The sequence below is a fragment of the Triturus cristatus genome, chromosome 5_1 (genome assembly GCF_964204655.1).
Source record: "Triturus cristatus chromosome 5_1, aTriCri1.1, whole genome shotgun sequence".
NCBI lineage: Eukaryota > Metazoa > Chordata > Amphibia > Caudata > Salamandridae > Triturus > Triturus cristatus.
Window position 1 is genome coordinate 338,298,428 of NC_140587.1, and position 24,877 is coordinate 338,323,304.

General features: G+C 44.0%; 1 protein-coding gene across 3 annotated transcripts in view; it reads left to right on the forward strand.

Annotated features, from left to right (window-relative positions):
* The first annotated feature begins 10,407 nt into the window (after nt 1–10,407).
* Nucleotides 10,408–24,877, forward strand: part of TRPS1 (transcriptional repressor GATA binding 1) — a 516,171-nt gene continuing 501,701 nt past the window's right edge. For 2 of the 3 annotated variants that reach the window (XM_085605072.1, XM_085605074.1), the window contains exon 1: nt 10,960–11,371. In XM_085605072.1, the coding sequence (XP_085461198.1) occupies nt 11,362–11,371 (10 nt within the window). In that variant the 5' untranslated portion in view covers nt 10,960–11,361. Of the gene's footprint in view, nt 10,841–10,959; nt 11,372–24,877 lie in introns of those variants that run through there. The other variant, XM_085605073.1, reaches the window with a different exon arrangement.

The following is a 24,877-nucleotide window of genomic DNA, read 5'->3' on the forward strand; positions in this document are numbered from 1 at the left end:
ATTACCAAAATAAAATGTATAAAAATTAATGTGGTACATTCTCAACTGTTCATATTAAAGTGGGCACAGACTTTAACCACCTAAAAACGTGGGTGTGTTTGTGGAGAATTAAGTTTTTTAGAGAGATTAAAGGCAGAACCATAATATAAGGTATTAGCAGTAGAATAAATGGTGCAGGAAGGTTTACCAAATTATGTGGCAAGAAAGATAAGTTAAGTTACATGTTATGCAATTAAATGCAAATTCAGTCAGTCAGTCAGAACAACTTTATTTCGGCTACGAGCCATAAAAGTGATAAAATATCATGGTATAATATTTACAAATTTAAAACATGATTGATAAGAACAATACAATAGAACAATTCACAGGTTAAAACAGATTAATAAGAAAGATTGGTGCCAATGTGATTGATTTAGTGGGGTAGTAGTTGTCTTCTGGTTAGCCACATAGAAAAGAGAAATTTAGCAATCACAGTGACGTAAAGGAGGGAAGGATCATATTTCAGCAGCCTGAAGAGATCTCTATGGTTCGTAACCCCTATGTTCTTAGCAAGTTGAATTATCCATTTCCTACGGGATATTTTATATGCCAAACAGAAGATTACAACATGGACCTCAGTTTCATCAGTAGCACCACACCCAGGACAGGATTGCCTTGGTAGGCCAGCCCATTTATTTGTTCTTGAAAACAGGGGGAGAGACCCATGCCTGAATTGTAAGTATAATTTTTTAGCCAATACAGGTTGGATCAAGTCAATTACAGACTCAAAGCTATAACTAATTTTGGCCTCAAGAAAAACCGAGGTCAGATTCGAAGTATTGACTGATCGAATGATCTGAGTTAGTTTAAATTCCTGCAGTGTTTTTGCCAATGTTTTTTTTGGCAATGAGGGACAGGTGTCCTCAGGTGAAAGCCAGAGGTCTTCTCTCCCTATATCTCTTAATGATTTCCTAACATGAGCTAGCCAAGGGATAGCACCTACCCTTGGTAGCAATAGGATGGATTTCAATTCTTCCTGAAAGATGGCAAGTTCAGGAGTGCTCCATAGTCGTCGCCAGTACATTACTGGTCTGGAGGCGACCATGTCCGCAATTGGTTGTATACCCAGGTCCATCCTGAGCGGCTGTATAGGGGTGCTCACCGGGAGTGCGAATAGCTGTCTTAAAAATTTGTTTTCTGACTTAGTTAAAATCAAGGATGGGTTATGGCCCCATAGTTCCGCGCCATAGGCTGCCATCCCCCTTGCCTGACTTTTATAAATCTCTACCAATGGACTGATTAGTTTTAGGGGGCTATTTTTAAGCATCTTTAGGATCCCCCCTGATATCTGGACGAGTTTTAGATTTACTTTTGAGATCTGGTCGGCCCAGGTCATTTTATTATTAAGGGTCAGGCCAAGATAATCAAAAGTGTTCACCCGTTCTAGGGGCAGTCCATCCAATTTCGGTATGGGACGGTTGATGGTATCTGCGTGAAACACCATGTATTTTGTCTTGTTCACGTTGATTATTAAGTTCCTTTTCCTACAAAAGGTGGCAAAGCCATCCAAAACTCTAGCCATACCCATAGGTGATCTTGACAGAAGCAGAGTATCATCCGCGAACATAAGTACGGGAATTTTCCTGCCTGCCAACTTAGGGGAATCTATATCACTCAAGGCCAAGATATCTTCAACCAGTCCGTTCAGGAAGAGGGCAAAGAGTGTTGGAGCTAGAACGCAGCCCTGTCTGACTCCCTTTTCGACCCTAAAAGGGTCTGTAAGGTCTCCATGTGGTCCAAACCTGACTCTGGCAAAGGTGTCCATATGGAGGCGTTCTAATAGATCACAAAGGTAAAGAGGTACGCCCATCCCCTTTAATAACTCCCAGAGTTGGCTACGGTCCACCATGTCGAAAGCAGACTTCAAGTCAACGAACGTGAGGTAAAGGCTGCCCCCTTCTAGGATTATGCTTTTCCAGTGGATCATTTGCAGCCTAAACAATTGGTCCACGGTTGACATCCTAGCTCTAAATCCCACCTGGAGAGGGGTCAAGATGTTGGTTTCCTCCATCCAGGTTTGTAGTCTCCCTAAGAGAATGCGGGCAAAAATCTTCTGGGCGACATCTATTAGGCTAATTGGCCTATAGTTTGCCGGATCAAGTGGCGAGCCCTTTTTGTGTATTGGTATGATCTCGGCGCCGGCCCAGGTGGATGGCAACGGCATTCCTGCTAGGATTGCGTTAAAGAGACCAAATAGATAAGGAACCCAGATGTCGGGCTCACTTTTGAAAAGATCACCTGGGATCCTATCTAAGCCTGGGGCTTTATTCGGTTGGATTTTAGTAAGAGCAACTCTAACCTCACTAAGGGTGCACATCGGGGTCAAAGCCTGAATTGGAGGAGGGTGCAAGGTAGTGTGGGTGAGGGGGGTGGACAAAGATGAGGGCTGAATTGCGTATAATTCTTTGAAGTAAGTACGCCAGATTTCTTGCCCAAGGTTGGGTTGAAACGCCTGTGTTGGACGTGACATTCCAGTTTTAATTAAATTCCAGAATGATCTTTGGTCCCTATTTTTTAGTGCGTGGGAAATTTCCTCCCATCTGCTAATTTCCCACTCTTTTTTAGCTTAGTGAATAATTTTCTTAAATGCAAATTATGCAACAGGTTATTTGGCATTGTTACCAAGCTGTTTCGAGATTGCAAAATCCTGATAAAAAGGGGACATCAGAGCTATAAAAAACATACTTGTTTTTTGTAAGAATGAAAATTCCACACATTAAGTAGATGCAATTATATTTACCAACATCTTATCATGTAGTCTTTCATGGAAGCACATGAACGGCACAGTATTAATAATCTTTTCTACCTTTGAGAATACTTTACACTGTGCAAAACATTTACAAAGTTGCACTCAGTAGAAATCAAGCCATATGTGTATCCTTTAGATAAAAGCCCAGATTCTAACATGTGTGCCGGATTTGTACCACAGAAGTGATGAAAAACCTGCACTGGGCGTGTGGTTGCATTGGAAAGTTGTCGCAAGGTAGTTTGCGTCAAGGAGGCGCACCATTCATGGCGCTAGGGTGTTCCCATGCAACCACGCACGGATTTTGACGCAAATCCTTGTCTACCACTATTTTGTTTTTTAAAACATGCCTCCTCGAGGCAGGGGAAACAGTGAAGCTACTTTTAAAAATTTCCATATTTTTCCAACTTAGCATATGCGCTGCATTGAACACATACAGTGCGAAAAGTATTAAAGGAAAGTTTTGTGCCGCAAGTGTCCCTTTACAGTACAAAACCTATGCTTGACACAACGCACATACTCTTGCACTATGCTGCAAGGTTGTGCTTTGTTGTATGACAACCTAAAGTGTGCCCGCACTGAGGAAGAGAAACACAGCACCATATCTTACTGGATTCGGGGCTGTTTTTCCCTCACACATTGATGCAGAACAGCAACTTTGGTCCCTCTGATGCATTACGCCGAAATGTAGTAAAACTGACCCAAAATGTTAGCCACATTTATTTGGCACATTTTGGTTATATTTCAAAACGGGTCTCATATTGTCCTGTTTTATTTCTGTGTGTTCAACCTATGGGCCTCTGAAGCACCTCTTCACATAACAAAACAGTCCTGCAGAACAGGAAAATACATTCATTTGCATTATGGCTGTTTCTGGCGAGGAGGTACTTTAAGATTCATGCCACAGGACGGAGGACCTTACATAAATTCAGCATCTCTGAGACTTCCAAAGTCTGAGTGACCTCGTGAAATAACTGCTTCTTTGACAACAGTGACCTGATGTGAAGATTTCTGAAAACAGTGAAACAAAATCGACAAAGTGGGAATCATAATGTACTCTCGGTTTGGAATTACATTTACATTTTCTAAGTTTCCAGTCCACCAATTTGTGATTTTTGCACTATCCAGGCCAAATTGTAGCATCTTTTCTTTAATTATTGAATACAGACTTCAATGGCTGAAAGGTGGCCACTGAACTTCTGCACAGTTTTAGCGGGGATTTTATTTAAGTGTGATCTGCTTGAGCTAGTAACAAAATCACTTTTCTTTAGACTCTGCAAATTATATATCAGATAGTGGGCTGAGGGGTATATGCAATAAATTATTTACACTGAAAAAAGCCATAGTCACAAAATGATGTTTTTCCAGTTACCCAGATTACACAAACTACCTACTCAAAAGAATGTGAGCACTAACTTTATTTTGGTTGAGGGGCGAGGGCAACAACAACAATCCTTGTCAGGGAAAGTCAAAACAAAAATAAAAAATCACTAATATAACTTGTGCTTAACCCTCTGGTAGCTTGACACAAAAGCGGTCAGGCTTAACTTAGAGGCAATTTTTAAATATTTCTGCAGCATAGAAAGAGTAATAACATGAAACCACAGCACAAAAAACTCCCAAAGAAATTTTGGAAAATAGAACTAATTGTAATAAATAAAATGATACTAAAAATATATCCAATCAGTAGAACCGGAGAGATGCAGTTTAAAAGTTTTAGTTAGACATAGTGCCTCAAAGCACAAATTGCCACTTGTGGTCATATGGGCATACTAGACGAGAGGAAAGTCACAAGTTCAGTCCAACCGCAACTGAGCATGGGCTGCATACAGGGACCAGGTTAGCCCCGTTACCATCGAGGAGCAGGGAGAGCACTGTGGATGGTTCTCGCGATAGTGCAACAGAGCAGACCAAGTGTTGCAGATGGTCGGAACTGTAGCACGAAGATCCAGTCGGGCAACGCAGGCGGTCATTGCTGGAGTGGCGCATTGACGGTCACCATGGGCTGTTGTTGTAGTGCAAAGAGCAAACCTTGTGTTGCCAGTCGTCTCCGTCGGCCATTGTCGTGTGAAGTGTTGGGTTCACAGGAGCTTCACGTTGCCAGTCGTCTCGGGTGGCAAAGTCTTCCTGTGAACTACGTAATTTGCAGTCGAAAACAGACCAAGAGTCCCCACCTGGGGAAGCACCTCTTAGGGATCAGATACTCACTCCAGCAGAGGCCAGCCGGGCTCAGGCAGGTTCCGTTCCAGGTCCAGTGCAGCAGGTCAGCTCGGCAATTGCAGGGAGGCCTTTGGAGATTGTTGTATCCTTGTAGCTCAGACAGGGGCTCAGCCAGATGACCCTTGAAGCCACTCAGGCTAGCCTGGAATGAAGGGAGCAGGTCCAGCCTTCCTTCTGAGAGAGGAAGGCAGTCCACAAGCAGCATGGCAGCCCTCTGGTAGCAGCAGCGCAGTCTTGTAGGGGGCAACAAAGTACTTGTTCTGTAATGCCCACAGGTCCAGGAGTGTATTAAAGAGAAGCTCTGGAGGTCTAATATTTATTCCCAGTACCAGCCTTTGAAATAGAGGGATTACTGGATAACACACCCACATTATTTCTGGAAAGTTCTTCTCTTTCCCTATCAAGGTTCAAAGAAATCAGGGGTTACAAAAGATTAGTGTCAGGTTCCTTTGTGTGTGATGGAGGCAAACCCTTTAAACTGTAAGTTAGGCAAGGCACAGCTCCTGCCAACACCTAGTCCCCTTTAGCGTCACTGTCTGAAGAAATACACGAACCCCAACAGCAGAGCCATTTACAGTCATGTGACCCAGTACACTGGCAGAAGGCACAAATGGTTAGGACAAGAAAATGCTACTTTTTTTTAAGAGGCATTTTCATAACTAAGAATTAAAATCCGATGTTACCATTAAGAGGATATTGAATTACAACTCATTTGAGTGAAAATGCCATATCCTAAATAAAAGGTATCACTTCCCAAATGTAATAAGGTAACCCAGTGTTAGTCAATGGTAAAGATGGGCCTTACAGAAGTGAAAAACTACTTTAGGAGATTTTCACTGCTAGGGCATGTACAACTTTTTAAATACAACACACCGAGCCCTATGAGCCTTTGGGGCCTACCTTAGGGGTGACTTATGAGTATAAAAAAGGAAGATTTAGGCCAGGCAAAAGGTTTATTTTATAACAGATAAATGATGGAATGCACTCCAATTTTTCTCACTGTCAACAGAAGGCTGATGAAAGGCAAAAGTTCTGCATGCAAGCTTGAAACGTGCTCTGTCCCGGTGGCACAAATGAAATTCCAAAACTGGCTGGTGCATCGACATGCACCAGTCTCAAGCTGCACAGCCATACAGACATAAGTCGCACAGGTCAAGAAACAAGAAACCAAATTTAGTCCAAATAATCCATGTTTATTCCATGCTCGAAAAGCATTGGGTGGATATCTACATAGTTATCCAGGACCTACTGTGAGTTCTGTTGTGCTATAGGATAAAGCCTGGATGGGCATGTCTTTCCATTTGAAGTTTGGAATCATGTTGCCACCGTTGTGCATTTGAAAATTCTTGAATTATTGTATGTCATGGAATAAAACTGGCTTTCTTGGACTAAAATTAGTTTCTTGTTTGTTGACCTGTGCGACTTATGTCTATATGGCTGTGCAGCTTGAGACTGGTGCATGACGATGTTGGCAGCGGTAAAGTGCACAGAGTCCTAAAGGCAATAGAAACAAATTCAGCAGGACAGGAGTAAAGGCAAAGAGTTTAGGGGAATACCAAGCCAATGATGTGAGGAGTAACACACAGAAATTGAACCTAAGGTCAAGAAAATTCAGGAACCCCGATGTGAAATGCCACCTGTGATGCACTCATATTTTATAAACTTAGAGGCCTTGCAACAAAGCCACTTTTCTGTGAAATATGCAATTTATACAGCAGAAAGTTGTGGGCTATGTGGCATGTGCACTAATTCTGAGAGGGATGCTAAAGGTGCGTTCGTTCTAATGACGGGGTTCCCAAGGCATGGTGAATACCATCATACATTTGGATATTTTGCGTCTGTGCATCAGCTTCCATCCATGAGTTGCAGTACCATTCTTGCTACAAGGAGCATTCTGCTTAAAAAAGGGATCCCTAAAGTCATGGGGTTCTTCTGTGTTCTTTCTGTGGTTTCACTATTATTGCTGGAAGCCTATGGGTTACCTAGTTCCTGTTCAGTAAAATGATATCTGCATCGATTGTTATTTGTATACTTGTAGTGGCTAGAGTCCTGAATGTTGTCTGTGATTACATTATAATTACTGTTGCTGTATTTGAAAAGCCAATCAGAGTTAAAACGAGGAGGGGTCCTGATTTGTAATGGTGTTGTAGGGAATCCCCCACATCAGCAGCTACAGTGGGGACTTCCACTGGGATATGACCCAGGACAGTGGGTAATACTAAAGACCTGTGAAGTGGAGGGGGCGAGGGCTGCCAAAGGAGTTCAGTACAGTAATGGTGATAGAGAAATAGAAATTGGGAAATTTAGTGAAAGAAAGAGAGAGGGCAACTAAGCAATGTAGAGACAGGAAGAGAGGAGAGGAGAGGTGAGGAGAGATGAGGAGAGGAGAGGGGAGAGGAGGGGAGGGGAAAGGAGGAGAGGAGAGGAGAGGAGAGGAGAGGAGAGGAGAGGAGAGGAGAGGTGAGGTGAGGTGAGGAGAGGAGAGGAGAGGAGAGGAGAGGAGAGGAGAGGAGAGGAGAGGAGAGGAGGGAAGGAGGAAAGGAGAGGAGAGGAGATGAGTAGGGAATAGAGAAAAAGGGAACAATAAAGAGAAAAGTGAAGGAAGAAAGTTAAAGATGAAATAAGAAGGAAAAAAGAAAGATAATGAAGGAATGAACACTCATAATAAATAACAAAATGTGAAACAAAGAAGGAAACAGAAAAAACAAAGCGAGGAAAGACATGATCAAATGGGGGGAGGTAGACAAGCTCTCCACTCACACACTACAGGGAAAGTCATTCTCAGCAGCAGAAAGCACTTACCTTTTCGGTATATTCCCTGTGTACCCAATAGAAACGCCTGCATGAGCTTTTGCTTTGGGGGGGGGGGGATTCTTTAAAGATTGTACTGTAAAGTGGACCATTTGGCCTTTTTCTTTTTACACAAAATGTTCTTACTAGGAAAGCACCAGCTTGTCCCAACACTCCTCTCCCGCACCCTTCTAAGGATGGTCGTACTCTCTGGCGTTGCTTACTGAGTGCCTCTGAGGTATGCCCCATAGTAGGGGGTATTTCAGTCCTCCAGAGATTGGGGGATTGTTATCTTCCAACTCAAAGTCATGCCCATGGGGAGAAAAGCGTGCTGCAATGTTCGTGTTGGCTATTCGCGTTCCGTGCCATGCTTTTACGTCTTTTAAACCCTCGTGCTCACATTGTTGTGATGCCCACACATACATCCCCGTGCCCAGGCGAGCGTTTTAGCAGAGCCAATGAAGCTGCGGCCCTGAGCTGCAGGGCTCTGCGCACACCTCGTGCGAGATAAAAAGGGGAAACGAGAAAGATAAGCTTTCATCATCGGGATTTGTTCCATGTGTCTGTGCTGACCACATTTTGTAAGAGTAAAACAAGTTTGCCCAATGGTAGCGGAATATTTCAAAAGGCTGGTATCATTTCCAGACAGTCTTGTCAGCGTCGCAGCGCACAGGAAACAGTTCAACTGCTCCTGCGAGCTCTGTGTTTACTCACAGACCTGCTCTAAAAGGCTCACCCTGGTGCCTGCCCTCCGGATCCCACGCAGGAGACGTGCGGGAAACCCCGCACGAGCAGAGAGCACTGGTGCATCGTCTGTAGGGATCCCATGGGCACTCCTTGTGGTGCTGGGGGCGCCGCCAACTCCTCGACCCCATTACACTATTTCTATATCTGTGTCAAACCTCTACAGCAGAATGAATCCCTTCCTTACTACTATAGGAATCTTCGTTCGTGTGACAGAGCACAAACTTTGTTTCAAGGCTACAGAGAGTTGTAAAGGAGCAAGGAATGGTGCACTGCACCCTGTGCCCGCTGTTTAGCGCCCAGAGACCACTTTGATGTTGAGGGCTAGCGCTTAAAAAAGACTTTAAATAACATCAAGTGACCTCTGGTGTGACCTGGACGTGCCCTTGCCTCGGATTAGCTGCAGCACCCCAAATGGCTAGAACTGGAAATAGAAAAATAAACACACCCAGTTACACTATTGTGACGTCGAAAACTCGTCACTGGTGTGGGTCGGGAGGATGTGATGACCTTTCAGAGTCCTGTGAGGTCACGGTCAGTGCGCATATGGCGGACAACACCCCTAACCAACCCAGTGCAGTGTGGCCTGGAGTCTGCGCAGGGCACGTGTTCAAGTGCGTCCCCCAGTCAAACGGGAAGGTAACGCGCCGCTCTAGAACGTGCAAATGCAGTCACAGCAGAGCTGCTTTGTAGAAGCCCCCTAACTTAATTTGTTTAAGTAACACTGACTGAAATAACGAGGGCCAGGCCTGCGATGCACAGGTATTTATGTTTCTCCACATGCGTCCTGGAATGCCCCCTTGCACACATCCCACCCCCCTAACCTAGCCTGGCTGCTTTACACTCTGTTTACCCTGGGGGTGTAAAACGCATTTCCTGGCCCTCTGCAGCGCCCCTTCACTTTTGCTGCGGATTTTCCGCCCCCCATCCCCGCCCCTCCAACAATACGCTTTCATCCCTCCCTGAAAGAAAGAGGAACTTTTAGGAAATAAACCCTCCCGCAAACGCCCCCCAGCCCCCGCCGGGCAGTCACTGCCGCTCATCTCTTTCAGCGGTCACTTTCTCTCAGCACCAATTTGCTCTGCCAGGAAGAGGGCTCTTCACCCCCATGCTGCAATTGGAAAAGTTACTTACTTTCCAAACCAGGAAACCTTATTTATAAAATAACAACTTCCAAAAGGACCGTCTGTAACACAAACTAAAAGCGCAGGTTCAGACAGAGGCGACTAGGAAAACGAGCCAAAGATTAGAGGGGGCAGGTTAGTATTTTAAGGCCACGGGTCTTAGTATTAATGCAATAAACTGGTAATTGGCATCTAATACAAAAAGCGGATTTAGTAAAAGTACTGAAACACCGCGTCAATTCCAAAAACCGCCCTGTACTGAAATAATGTTTTAAATAAAACGCTAAAAACCTATTAAAACTACCAACACATGCTTACACAGTTGTACTATTTGAGTGCGCTTCTTAAAAAAAGAGAAGCTAAAAGCAACTATAATAAAATAGGCGCGATAAATCAAACAGATGGAAAGCGCGGAAAAAAATACTATTTTTAACAATGAAGGAACCAGATTGCAGTTCTATTTGATCAGCTTAGGACATTGAAAATAAAATGTTTTTCTTGCGACGAGCGCGGTAGCTTCGCCCGCTCTGCTGCCTTCCTTTTCTTTCCCGGTAACAGGCATGCAGGGCAGCCCATTCAATGCCCTCATCCGCTCGGAGCGCTGGGAGGATGGGTCAGACGGGGCTGCCGAGGGAAGGCACGTGAAGTGCTGCAGGCTGCTGCTGCTGCTGCTGCCGCTGGGCCAGACAAGTGTGGCTGCCGCGCCGCCGCCGCTGCATCCCTCCCTCACTTTTTGGCCGGGCCGCAGAGGAATAGTGGCTGCTGGCGGCTGCGAGGCTCCTGTCGCTTTAAGAGCTCTCAGGCTGGGGTGGTGCTTCCCTCTGCTAAAGGCTCCTTTGATATTAATAGTGTTGGTGTCTTGAAACTGACGTAATGCTCCGAGACTGAGGTCCTGACAAGCGATAACATTTCTGATAAAGAAGCGAGATCAGCCTGCGTGATCCAGCCGGTCTGAGGAGCAAAGGGGGGGCGCCGTCAGATCTCCCGCACAAGACCCCCCACGACCCCCCTTTCCCTCCTCGCAGCACACACTGGGGGGGACCAGGAAACCCTTTCTCTCTCTCCCCAAAAATCCTCGTCCAAGATCAACTCTGCAAACAACAGAAGGCGGTTCATGGCTCGGGTCAGAGCGCCACCATCTTCAAGACTGCTGAGATTGTTGACGATTAATCAACAGGTAAGAAGAGATAAACACGATAGCGGCGCTCGTGCGGGGAGGCGGGGGAGGGGGCAGGCAGACAGATAGGGGAGAGGCGCTGGGATTTGGCAGCGTGGGCGCTGCGGGACGTGCTGCTCCCGGTCTGGAGTGGGGGTGCATGGCTGCTGCACGGGCACATTGGAAGTGAGTTTCTTCTGCCTTTGGGGAGGGAGGGGGGCTGTTCTCGGATTTCACGTGCATGTCCATCCTGTCTGGAAGCCGTGAGTCGGCTGCCTCAGAAGTGCAGTAGCAGCGGCGGCAGCACTCCGGGTGCAGGGGGGTCACTCCAGGGGAAGCCAGGCTCCCCCCTCTCGTCAGCACCCTCCTCCTCGCCGACCTGCCGCTCTCTCTGCCGGGTAGCAGTCCGCCCGCGCCTGACATGGGGAGAGCAGCGTGCATCTGGCCGGAGCTGGGCAGCGGGTCTCCATGACCACCCCTCCTCCTCCTAACTGCCGAAAGTTCCTGCCAGCCATGAGGAGCAGGGGGGCCCGGGGACAGCCATGAGCAGTAGTAAGTTCAGATCTAAGTTTTGCTGTTTGTTTTGACTCCATCCCCACGTCCCCCCACATGTATAGGGATGAATGTAAACAATGCATGTTTTGGTGTCACATCACAGCTCCTCGGCTGTCAAGGGCAGAGTTCTGCTTGAAGAGAGGGTGTGCAGGAAGTTGAGGGGGCACGACCCCTCTGCGACACCTCCCTGCGCAGCGTGACCCTCATTGTAGCACTGAATGAATGAATGGGACTCCCTCCATCGCTGGGCTCTGGGCTCCCCACGCTGCCCTCTGGCCAGGGGTGTTTTGTTTTTCCTCACACGTCCAGGAGCCGCGCCTGCCCTCCGTCCAGCTCCCTCGCGCACAATCCCAAATGACTCATTTCTACTTAAACCTAATCCCTTGTAGTCATTGGTCCCCCTGGCCTGCTGCTGGTGGAAGGACCCGGTGACAGGCAGGCCGGATTAGCCGGTCCCGCGGCTGCTAAAGTAGCGGGGAAAGGAGGGCGCATGTTACTGGTTTTGTGTAGATACTTTATTGTGCCACACCGAATTTTGCAAACCTATTGCACACGTGGCGCAGTCTTTGAAGACCCAAGGCCTCGAATTTAGGTGTAGCTAAAGTGACGTTGGTCCTTACTGTGCATGTTGTCCACGCACGTGGGCATCCCCTCTGAACCTCACTTTGCAGGACAGCAGCCCGCTGCAGAGAGGAGAGAGAGAGAGAGTTTGTGATGTTTGAAGTGGAGAGAGGGAGACGGGCCCTCAAAGTTAGCAGTTTCTCTCAGAGACAAATGGGAACACGTTTTATTGGAAGTCGGCCGCGGAAGGGATTGTCTGGGAAAGTATTTATAAACCCTGTTTTAAATAAACCCACAGTAAAGTGGAGCAGTGTGGTCGCGGAGATGCTGTAAGTGCAAGTGGAGCATTCCAGGAGGGAGCGGGGTGGAAAACATAAATACATTTAAATCACAGACCTGGGCTTCATCGCCTTCGCCGAGCCAAAGCCCAGGGACGTCCAAACCGACTCTTAAAACTGCAATTAAAGGTACAGATGTTCAGATTACTTCCCCGTGGCCTTTATATTTTACATTTGTTATATAAATGGAACATGTGTATCAGGGAAAACTGGCCTGGGTTCTAAATGTCAGTGCGACCCAAGGCCCGAACACTCGAGTGATGGGCAGAGAAGGAGGTGGGTATGTCAGCATGGACATAGGGCGCAGTTTAGACGTCTCAGGACTTTCACAGTGCCAAGAAGCCATGTCAGACGTACCTGTAGATCTTAAGACCAAAAGAGTTTGTGTGATGTGCCTGTACTTTCGAAGCCATTGCGTGCATTTTAACCTCCAAGAGGCCACTTGGTTCTGGTCTGTACACTCCAAGTGATATGCACTTAAGTCAGGAGCTCGTTTTTAGATGGGCATGCACATTTTAAGTGATGGAAGACCGCTTTAAGTGCTTGTATATTTAAAACACCAAATGCAAGTCCAGATTTACCCGTACACGACGTCGCTACACGCTCCTGCATACTAAAGAACTAAATGCAAAACTTAGATGTGCCTGAACACTTTAAGTGTTGGAGTTTATTTCACGCGTCTCCGTATTATAAAGACCCGGATACAAACTTGGCTGTGCGCCTTGAGCACCCGAAGCACACTTTATTAAAGTCTGGACGTTTTAGGCGCTAGATGTGCACAGGGTGTTTGTGGGAGTCGGGCCTGGGGGACTTCACGGTGAGATGACGTAGACAAACTTTCCCCCTTGCACAAAGCTTTAGTACGGCCGTTTTATTCTACGAAGGACAATTCTGAATACATTTGGGGAGATTTCTCGACACTGGCCGCCCCTTTCTATTGTATTTTGGTGGCGTGCCAGGCACGTGAAACATATCCTTATTTAGTCAAAGCAATGCCCTGGGTAGGGAGGTAAACCTGTAGGGATCTTCCAGGGCCCTTGGCCAGCTGCCGTCTTCCCAAACTCTGCCATGATGCAGCTTATCAGGGGTAAAATGTCGGCAAAGCACAGAACGAGCAGTGCGGGGCCCGAGTGGGGTTTGTTGGGGACACGAGTACAGGGACTCCGTGAGGAAACGCTGTCCGGGTCGGGAAGGCCCATTCGTGTCCTGGTGCACGCGCCAACAGACGGACAGTCACCTTCGGCAATGAGTGTAAAATGAGGCCTTTCATTCATTAGACTTTCCGTTTGCTGTTTGCTTTCGCTTTATTTAGTTTCCACGGGACAGCTAGTGCGGTTGTCTGGATGTGCTTTTGGCACAGGAAGGGGTCGACCGTGCAGCGGTCGACCCATGATCGCACCTCAGACGTCTCAGGACACTGGTACAAAAACGTGGATGCACACTTTTCAGTACAACCCTTTATGCTGGGTGCATTTCTGCTTCTAGGCACTCAGATTCCTTGCCCAGAGACTGGACCTGAGGCCCAGGCACCACCACAAAGCTGAGTCCGCATACCATACAAATGCAGTCAGCAAACTTTGAAATAAACCCAATGAACTTACCATCCGAATTATCTCCCAGACTCCGTATGAACTTGAAAAACGCATCATCATCATTTTTTAGTGCACAATATTTGTACTAAAAGTCTCTAAAAGAGCCCCCCTTTCCCAAGCACACACTGTAGTGCCAAGGGCTGCGCTTTGTGGTTTCCAGACCCTGAGTTCTGTTTGGAGAGTGGACCAATCGGGGGTCTTCACTTTAGGGCAGGCTGTTATAATAGCCGCCATTTATTACTATTTATACTGAACAGTTGACGTCACACCTGGTGAGACCATTATGCGTCGTCACTGTCACCTCGAATGTAAAACAGAGATTCTGGATGTTTGGCAAAAAGAACTCCTTTGTGAGGAGGGAACAAAAGCTGCAATAAATTAATCTGAAAATAAAAGAGAAAAATCAATGCAGCTTTTTATGTTTGACCATCTGATTTAGTATCATGCTGGGAGGTGGGCACCATACATGACTGGCCAAAGCAGTGAGTTCTTTCTTAAACTAGCAGGCTCGCTATGGATGCCAGGGCCACACTCCTAGGACCGGTGCATGCCCAGGCTCTGTGTTTCACTCCGCCCCACACCCCTCAGGCCTTGCCATCGAGGCACCCTGGCTCGGAGACAGTGCGGTGGGACACATCATCACTGTAGAAATAAATTCCCGCCAGATCTAAAGCACTAAAATCAATTTTAATGCAGACAAATATATATTTTTTATGATTTTCATATTACTATTGAGCGCCATATGCTCATGTGTGGATACTGCTCCTCTACGCGTGTGTGGAGTAGATCAGAGTACTTTAGTTGCACCCCACTTTTGTACAAGTCTGCCCATCGACTTAACTGGCTGTCCCTTCCAGAACTGGGAGTTGGGCAGGCAACATGCCCTACAGCAAGGGTCACACACACCGCAGGTGCCGCATTTTGTGTGCTGGGAGGACAGGTACATTTGTTGTTTAAATGCGATTTGTCTGCCTTCATTAGAAAAAAAGTTTATTCCATGACTACTTTGAGTTAAAAAAACCTCGTACCCTAAGTTCCAAGCGTTTTTCTTCGAAGGAAACAAACTACAAAGTTGTCTAGCTCTGTTCTCCTTGCTGCCAGTGAAGAGAACGTGCAGTGCCAGGGAAAGCGCACACGGCGGAGCAGGTTGAAAAACGAGGAAGGTGATGGCAGTCCTCACCTTTTTTAGGAGGAAAATTACTACCTCATTGTTTAGCTTTAGAACGTTGGTTCCTCAATGGAAAATCGGGCAGCATTTTTGTATCTTCAGGAAACACTAGTTCTTGAAAAAAAATGCGACTTGTTGGGCAACTGGCAAACAGGTGCACTGGTCAGGTGGAGGTGTACAGGGCAGGTACAAGGGGATGAAGAAATGTGGAAGCAGATCCTTCAGTTGCATTATTCTTGGCTTACCGGAAACAAACTTTACATTCGCTGCCTACATTTCAGAGTGGTCCCTTTACATTATGTGTGAGGGAGCTTTGTTCATTGTACTATTTACATCATTCGCTCCCGCTTTAGTTTCCTTACAATAAGCGGGGGCCATCATTCGAGTGCCTTCGAGAATTTAGTTCCATTAACCATAGTGTATCCCATATGCCTGATTTCACACTCTCGTGGGTTGATTATTGTATTTTATAAATAGTTTCATGTAAAGGATTAGTCTGCTTCTCATGAATGATCATTTTGCTGGCTAAAGAAGGCAACATGCACTTGAAAACATTTTGTTTTCCCAGGATCGCACACTTAGGTGACTTGGGCCATCTAATATTAGAATGTGGGGGATCTTGGTCTACAATTGTCCATTTGGCCCCTAGTACTCTTTGCCTTCCACTATAGTAAGCGAGTTGAAAATCAAATTTTCTCAAAAGACAATTAGCTGACTTTCCACCAGGGTCCCCGGTGTACAAGGTCTGTGGTTACGTGTCACATCAGAGGTCGAATATCACCAATGGCCACATTGGCAAATGCCATTGAAATTTTTACACAAAGTCGCATTTGTCTATTTACTTAGTAGCCTGGCTCCAGAAATCGGTTTTGCCAGTTATTATATGTAAATACATTGATGATTTTTTTGCATATTCCTGCTGCATTTGCGCTGGTAGCGTATAACAGTTATCACAGAAAACATCATGTGGAAAAACCCATTTCTATACAATTATTTGATTACTAAAGATTGCACTTATCCCCAACTGGAATCTGAAGTCAAACCCTGGCACAAGAACAAACCCTATCCGTGGGCACTGGGACGGGACATATGAAGCTCCGTCACCGCGTTTCGGTGAAATAAGCGCAAACACAACAGCATCTGCGGTCCATTTACAGAAGGGACCCACTGCACTGGCACCTACAAGGGAGCAATAACATGTTAAGGAGAATGGAGTGAAGTTTGATCAGCCTCTGGCTGCTGTGCATATAACAAAAATGAAGAAAGCCTAAAACATTCTTTTTTTCGTGAAAAGTTGAGATTCAATTGTGGGACTTGCTCCTTCTTTTTTTTTTTTTTAACCCAGAAAACAACATCACATATAAAGCATTTTACTTTACAGACATGTCTGAAGGAATTATGCAACCAACACCAAAATCGAAAGAGACAATGCAGAAGTTATTAATTTCATCTTCCCTGGTCAGGCAGGTGGAGAGTAAAAAAGCTTGCCTGCTCTCTCACTTTGATGAAACTTTGGGGTGGCCAGGTGTTTACATTCACCCGGTCCTAACCACAGTAGAGATATTTCTACCGATTGACAGAATGAGTAGTTTGCTGTCTTCTGGAGTCCTTTTCCTAATCTTGAAAAACACAAATGGCGGCACGTGTTAATGGTTGCCGTATGCTTCTCAGACATTTATGCATCATTTCAAACATTTTATAGAGTGTAGGAAATTGCCTGGGGCACCCAGGACATTCGAGAGGCAGAATTTGGCATGTCATAAATGAAACTGTGGAAAAGCAGAATTGATATTGAAAATGAAGAAGAGGAATACAATTTGGTGCAAACCATGTTTAGTTCAGTCGAGTAGCTTTAGTAAGAGAAGAACAATTCCGATCACTCCAACTACCACAAAACAATACCATCACACAGGCGAGTGCCAAGCAGAAACTAGAATGCCAAGCACACTCAAGAACGCCAAGCACACAACACAACCAAATCAGAGGACATAGTAAAAGGTTTAACAATTGGGGATGAACAGAACTGTCCTGGGATAGTCCTTAAAAAAAGACAGTCCTAGTATTTGCCGAGCTACCAGGATTGCCTTACACTTGATTCAGTTTTACAAGCAGGAAACTTTTTTACTCTCGATCTAGGACTCTGTCCCTCACCCCTACCCCCCACCCCCCTCCCTCGCACCCTGTCTCCCTCCCTTACTTTCCTTTTCACCGACTGACAGAATGCCATATATTACTTAGAAGAACGGAGAGGGGTAATTGGTAGCTTTTAACTCTAAATAGCGTTCAGAGCTGATTTTTGTAGCCAAACTGCCAACTTCTTTTTTGCTTCGTGTATAAACGAGCCTCTGGCCTGAGGAAGAAAGGCCCTGTTGATTTAGTTATTTTTATTCAACTTTTCCTTGCTGTTATTAAAACTCTTTTTCCTCCAGGGATCAGCAGAAATTTTCATACTGCTTTTAACACATTGTGTGCACTTCAGATTATAACTTTTAAAATTGCAACCTCTCCTCAGTGCGTCATTTCCCTTGGAGAACTGATGCATAGTTTAATTTGGTTGTTAATCGTTTGGATTCCTGCATGGGTATATAATGAGGTTGATAGCTAGTATGACCACACACCTGTTAATATCACAAGATATTTTAGGACTTCTCTAAGTAAATCATAACAATATCTCATTGTCTATAAATAGCCTTTATGTGCACCTGGTAGTGTAAGGTCCGACCATTATTCTCATTGTCTTGGCAGAATATAGGGAGGGATTTTTGATGCCCCACACTGAATTGACACCGCTAATAATAAACAGCGCATCTCATGCCTCTGAACCAGCCAGATCGTGTTTACTTTACTAGCTCCATGGTATAACATTGTATAGTCCTTACCATACAAGCCTCCCATGCGCCTGCAATGTGGCATTTAATTCTAACAGCTCATATATGTTTATTTAGCAATTCTTAATGGAATCTACTCCATAAAATACTCAAATAGGAGCGGGAAGTTGGATTAAAGATAACATCATTCAGGAGAGGATCTTTGCCCCAATTAAATTCAAAACAATGTTAAATTGTTTGGTCAGGTAGCCCTAAATTTGGATTTTGTGCCTCAGTGTCAGTATACAGAACATGAGCACCTTTTATTGTGGCTCCGTGTGGAGTGCACACCACAGCATCATTTCAGGCATTGAGAGTGTTTAAATGAAGCCATCCTTGATTCTTAATTACATTTTTTTATCAGCACTCCACGTCTAAGTCTTTCATTTATAACAGAGTTCTGAGGCATGTTACAGCCGCTCCAGATGGGGCTGAATGTTTGAAGTTAAGATGGCCTTTGAAGATCATCATCTACCAGTGCAAATTTAGAATTTAGACTTCTGAATCTCCCGCAGTTTTCCCCGTCAACATTCATGAGTCCCCGAAACCCGCTGTGTTTTTCAGTGTGACTAAAGTGGAATTCTGGCATTGTGAGTATCATACAAACAAACATCTAAAAATAAATTACGTTTACACAAAGTAATCCAGATTGGAAACAGAGATATATCTATTACGTAGCGTTCGCATCACACTCAAATTACCTTAATTTGCACTCCTAACTAACCTCCACTCTCACAATTTTAGCATTGCTTTTATGATCCCTCATGATACTGATCAGCCTCAAGATTCATGTCGTTCTCCCTCGTAGCACACCTCGACAGGATCTTCCTGGAGTTGATGTAGATGTAATCCCTGCCTATGTGCAAAATGGAGGCCTGAAAGAACCCCCTTCTCTGCCTCTTTGCCTCACCTTCAGCCACTGGGCAACACAATCACAAAAACACAGTAATTGATTACTGGCGAATTATACATATATGATGTTTGACCGTCACAATCTTTGCAATATTTTACTTTGTGTTTGTTAGTGTGTAATGTTATTTATTGACCCTCAAGCATGACCTTTGCACGTTACTGTTATGCTGGATTGTGTACATATCCATTGGTGCTGGTTCTTTTGCAACACTTGTTTAACCTTGGAGGGCTGCTTGGGTAATCAGATAGGCACAGGCACACACACACTCTTTCATGCTCACTCTCTCCGCAGTGGTGGTCTCACTGTGGAGTTATAGTTCGGTAAGAGTTTCCGTAGGAAGAGCGTTTTCTGTTTTGCTTATAACTTTGGCACCATATGATGAATCATCACAAAACATTTCCTCAAAAAAATTCATCCTATTCAGCTCCTTCCTGGAAAAGTTTGGGGTGATCTATCAATCAGGGGCCAAGTAAAATGGGGGGATCCCAGAACATTGATTTCCCATATTAATTCCATAGGAAAACGTGGGAAGCGATCCAGAAGAAATGGCTGAATTAAATTACACCAAATTTGGCAGAAACTTAGAACTTTTCTCAGAAACAATGCTTTCGTTGTTTGTATTAAGTTCATTCAGCCGTTTTTGAGAAATTATAATTTAATGAGATGCTCCGGGTGGTCATGAAGTGGTTGATAAGTTAGGTATATTTGCACGATTAGTCCCACAGAGTCGCAAATTAAAAAATAGGGCCCATTGATTGGCGGATGGAGCTTTTTCTCCCATTGATCTTCTTGGTACGAATAGCTTTTGTGTTCTTTCAACACCTAACTATAATGTCACTTTAAATTAGTTTGTGTGTGTGTGTATATATATATATATATCTATAGATATATAATGTATATCGTCAGTGAGGTATTGCTGGATGCACTGTTATGACATGTACACCTTGTGAGATTGACAAAGGCTTCTAGTAAGCCGAAACACATCTCTCTGTTACCTTTGAGATTGAGGGTGACTTGATCCAATAAATCAGATGCTGTATCCTGACTGCCTCGAATCCGTGCCTTTTTCCATGGATGCCTCTGTGGGAGCTGGATGTTGTGGTTCTCATATATATATTTATATATATAGATATATATATACATATATATATAGATATATATATACATATATATATATATATATCTAGCATGTTTGTGAGATTTTATTATACAAAATGCAGTGGTTTAAAAAAACAGCTTTCACAGGGAACCGAGTACTATAGAAAATATTTCTGTTTCCTACGCCATATGGATATTATTATCATAATGACAGGCCCCCAAGCACACTGCAGAGCTTTACCATTGTCTGTGCTACTAGGACTAGACTATGTAGAATGAAAGACCAAATAAAAGGTTTTGTAAATTATGCAGAAAAACCCAAATTATATGGCATATTCTTTGGCAGTATTATTTTCATCCAGTGGGGCTAGAATCTGTTTGTGTGAAATCTGCAAATTTTGTGGCAAATGCAGTAAATTCAGAACATTGCAGTACACACAATAGGCATACAGTCTTCACCTAAATAAAGCAGCGCTCACCTCTGGCGATTGTTTTATCAACAATGTATTTGTAAACAAACCTTGGAAGATAAACAGAACCAAAGCATTCTAATTCCAATCACTGCCTTTGTTAGCTGCACTTGAATTAAAACTCAGTTTCAAGTTACCTACCCAAAGTAAAGAAGTGATATACATAATACATAATCAGTAACATGTGCAAAACGGACCTATAGTGTCATCTCCAAGTTCCGTTAACATTTGCAAACCATTTGGCCTTCGGCTGTGTGTTCTGTGACCACTTGATGCTAAATGGGTCCTATTCTACAGCTAACTGTTATAAATTAAACATAGTCTATGTGCAGAGTGTAATATATTTATTACCATTGCGGTGTGTAGGAATGGTCATGATTTACAAGAGGCACATTCTTGAGTGAGTCATGATGACCTACCCCTCCCCCAACAATGGCATTAATTAGTATATTGCCCTCTGATGATTTGAATGTATGTGTGATTGCATTCTGTTTCTTTTAAACTAATTATTAGCAGAGTGTTTGTAAAAAGAAAAAAAGGGTTACATCTCATCAGTGAGATGTTATTGCAATAAGTAGACCTTGTGAGTATGACCCCAGATGATGTCTTCTGTAAAGTTTTTTGAGAATAAGGAATACATGGACTACACAATTTGGTTGTCTGTGGTGAAAAGCAACTATATATATATATATATATATATATATATATATATATATATATATATATATATATATATATATATATATATACCACAATCCTGTTGTAAATTCCTTCTATATATATATATATATATTCTTTTCACTGCAGACAAAAAAAATGTGTAGTCCAGAATACCATTTATTAACTATTTTCAATAAACTTTACAGAAGACAACAACTGGGGCCGTACTCACAAGGTTTTTCTATCTCTTATAGGGTATTGTTGGACATATATTAATTTATTGCACCAAAAAATGTTTAAGAAACCTAAAATCTTCTCTTTGTGGTAACATAGGGTTTATTGGGGTGTGTGCGCTTTCTCATCCTTGAAGGCTGTCAAAGTTATGTGACTAACATGGACAAAACAGAATTCTGCTTGCCAACTGAGCTATCTTTCAAATACATTTGGAATAGGTCCAGCAAAAACGACTGGCTCCTTGGCTTTTCTTTTCTTCTTTTATATTGGATGTGGTGATGTGACACTCCAGAATTAGCTAGATCAACAATATCCTGGTGTGGCTGAAATAATTTCTTCCTCTCGCTTCTTGGCTTCTGGATGTTGCATGTTTTCTTTTCTGTGTCCCAACCCCACCCCACAGAAAGAGGGGCTTCGTCCATATACATTTACTAGAAAGTTAGTGCGCCTGATTTTGTATTATGCCGACCTGCTTATTTTTTGCAGCTAAGTTGCACATACTCCACTATTGCCTTTGTTATGCCTGTATGCAGTTACATGTGAAGAACCCACATGTTGTAGAAGAGCTATGTGGATGCAGGAAAAATGCTGTAATAGTGCACGTCTAAGACACAAAACAGTTGTGTGGTTTGAGGTATAATTCGATCTGTGTTGAAAAATTGTTGTAAAGACTACCTCGAATGGCATAGCTTTTGGCACATTGAGCAAATCTCCGGTCCTGGTTACGGGTGGACCAGATGATTCTAATCCCTGTGTGAAGTTGTATGCACCCAGCCAATTTCCTCAGGTTCATTTCAGCAGGTTAAACCTGTTGAAACATACCAGAGGTAAAAGCCTGGTATAAAGCAGAAGATGCAGATCTAATTGCAGAAGGTATCCACATCTGCATGCTATGCCCTATTTTGAGAGTAAAACCCATATTTGGAGGCTATTATGATACCGGATGAATTCTGAACCCTGTGCACTGGATTGCACTAGATGAAATACTTATCTCACCCCGCCCCCTTTGTGGCACTTATAATCAGGGTCTTAGTATTAATATATTTATGGTATATGGATTACAAATATATTCCAAAGTGCACACATGCCAATGCTGCTCCAACCCATTAGAAAGTTTTTTTTGGGTGGGTAGTACATTTTTTGTCTTTGTAGATAACTGTACAGATGCTGCAGAGTGCACTTAAAGATCATGAGGAGACAAGAACACCAACAAAGTATGTGAAATCTTGATACACTTCAACACAGATACATGAAACTGAGAAGGATGAACAGAGACTTAGTGGCATAAAACCACCACAGAGGAGTTTCAGTATATAGTTGTTCTCTTTCCTTCATGTGCCTAGTGGTTGATGGGGCATTCTGAGCCTGGAATGAACTCAAAGTTTTGTGAAAGGGAATGAAAAACATGAAAAGGCATTCTGAGCCTAGTATGAACTCAAAGTTGTGAGAAAGGGAATGAAAAACATTGAAATGTTGAGTGTCCATTGACGATCGTGGAGTGACTCAGCGCCAAAAATGGCTGGAGTAGGTCTTCTTCTCCAACATTCCAATGCGTGTCTCTCTCGCTCTCCTCTTTTAATTTAGAACATTTTACCCTTAGTGGGTGGAATGTTTTAATAGCCATATTGCCCTTCTACCTTGGGGTGTGCCCTTGGGGTCAAGGCTCCAGCTATACTCTAGCACTCGGGGCTCTCTCCCTTGTCATATTCATTCACCATTGACTTTGGTCTATAACTTGGTTGCAAGGCCTTTAATAACCAGTCTAATCCCTAGTCATTATTGAAGGCAAGTCTGTGGATTTGTGTGTTGTGCTTCTAGAATTGACATCTCTCCCATTGCCTTACAAGACACACATGCTAAACTTGCTTAGTTTGGGTCGCCAGGTGGAAACCTGGTAACTCTCAGCACGTTGCTGATGCTGGAAGCACAGACCTATGGGGTGTTCTTATTGGGTTGTTTCAAATTGTGCTTCACGTTGACATACAGTTACTTCATGGTTCTGAATGGCTGCTTTCTCCGTGCACTTCAAATTATCCCCTTCTTTCTTTTGGCCTCTCTGACTGGAGATCAGTGAGCACTAGTGTAAAAAGTCACTTGCATCCTGGGTGTTGCACCTATTTCAATCAATCAATCAATCAGCATTTGTAGAGCGCTGCACTGTCACCCCTGGGGTATCTGGGCACTGGGGCGTGAGGTCTCTGTCGAAAAGCCAGGTCTTGAGGAAACGGCGGGAAGAGGAAAGAAACTAGAAGAAAAGGCAAAACGGAGGGCAGAAAAATGAGCAGTAAAGGCAAAAACGCAGACAGAAAAATAAGCAGAAATGGCAAAACAGAGGGCAGAAAAACAAACGTAAAAGGCAAAACAGAGCAGAATAGAGCAAAACAAAGGGCAGTAAAAAGCAAAACGGAGGGCAGCAAAACGAACAGAAGGGGCAAAACAGAGCAAGAAACGAATAGAGGAGGCACAGACAGAGGGCAACAGGTAGACTGCCAGCAGAGGGGAGCGGTCTGCAGGCAAGCTGGACAGGAGGGGGATCTGGCAGGAGGACCTGCATGTGGCCGCCCAGCAACTGCGCCCCAGAAGAGGACCTGCAGTCAGCTTAGAATTTGTATCTGGACATTGGCACATGGCCCTTTCACATCACTGTTTCCTTTTGTATCTGCACAAGACAAACCATAGTAAAGTGATACCGGTTTCAGAGTGGGGCTGGAAGAGTGACAAAACTATCTGGTGTGACAAGGATGAAAAGCTGGCTGGAGAGAAACAAGGAACGAATGTACAGATCAGGCAAGGGAGAATATGGCAAGAAATGGAGGAAATACAGATCTCTTCAGCAGGAAAGAGGAGACTTTACTTACGAAATGAATCTTTGATTGCAAAGGAGCAGAGCATGAAGAGCCTTCGTGAGCACGGGAAAGAATGGGAACCAGGAGAAAATAAAAAATAAAAATACTCAGAAACTGAGAGTGAGTGTTCACCTCGTCATGGCTGCAGGGTTTAAAGTGATTAACAACACAGCAAAGAGGAGGAACGTGCCAGAAATGTAATGGTATACAATGTAAAAGATGCGTGATAAACATGGGAACATTTAAACATCATGGATATGGAATAAAACATATCTTTTACAAAAATTGAATTTTGAGGGTTTAAAAAATTTATCAAATGACATTTTCTCTGTAAATATCAATTTTGTTTTATCTGAAAAACTCCTCAGATGTACGTCTTCTGTACACCAGCTTGTGCTGAGAAGAACACAGATATTCGAGTCGTGCACGCTAAAGATATACTTTGGATTGCTGTTTGTATTATTCACAAAAAACAAACCCACTGCGAACTGCTCACGCTGCAATATCTGCAAGTAAAGTCTGGTGGGCATTCGCGGCTCGAGTTGTCTCAGTTCCGTGAAAAGGTTTGGAATAAAGGAGAACTGAGACAGAAATAATATGTGGACTTCTGATATTTTTAATGTGCAGTTGGTAGGAAAGTCTTTAGGGTGGGCCATATTTTAGATAATTTGCTCACTGGCGCACTTTCCACGAGGAAACCCCGCTTCAGAGACTTCGAGTATGCTGCCAGTGCCAACCTAGAAATACGTGCCTAGT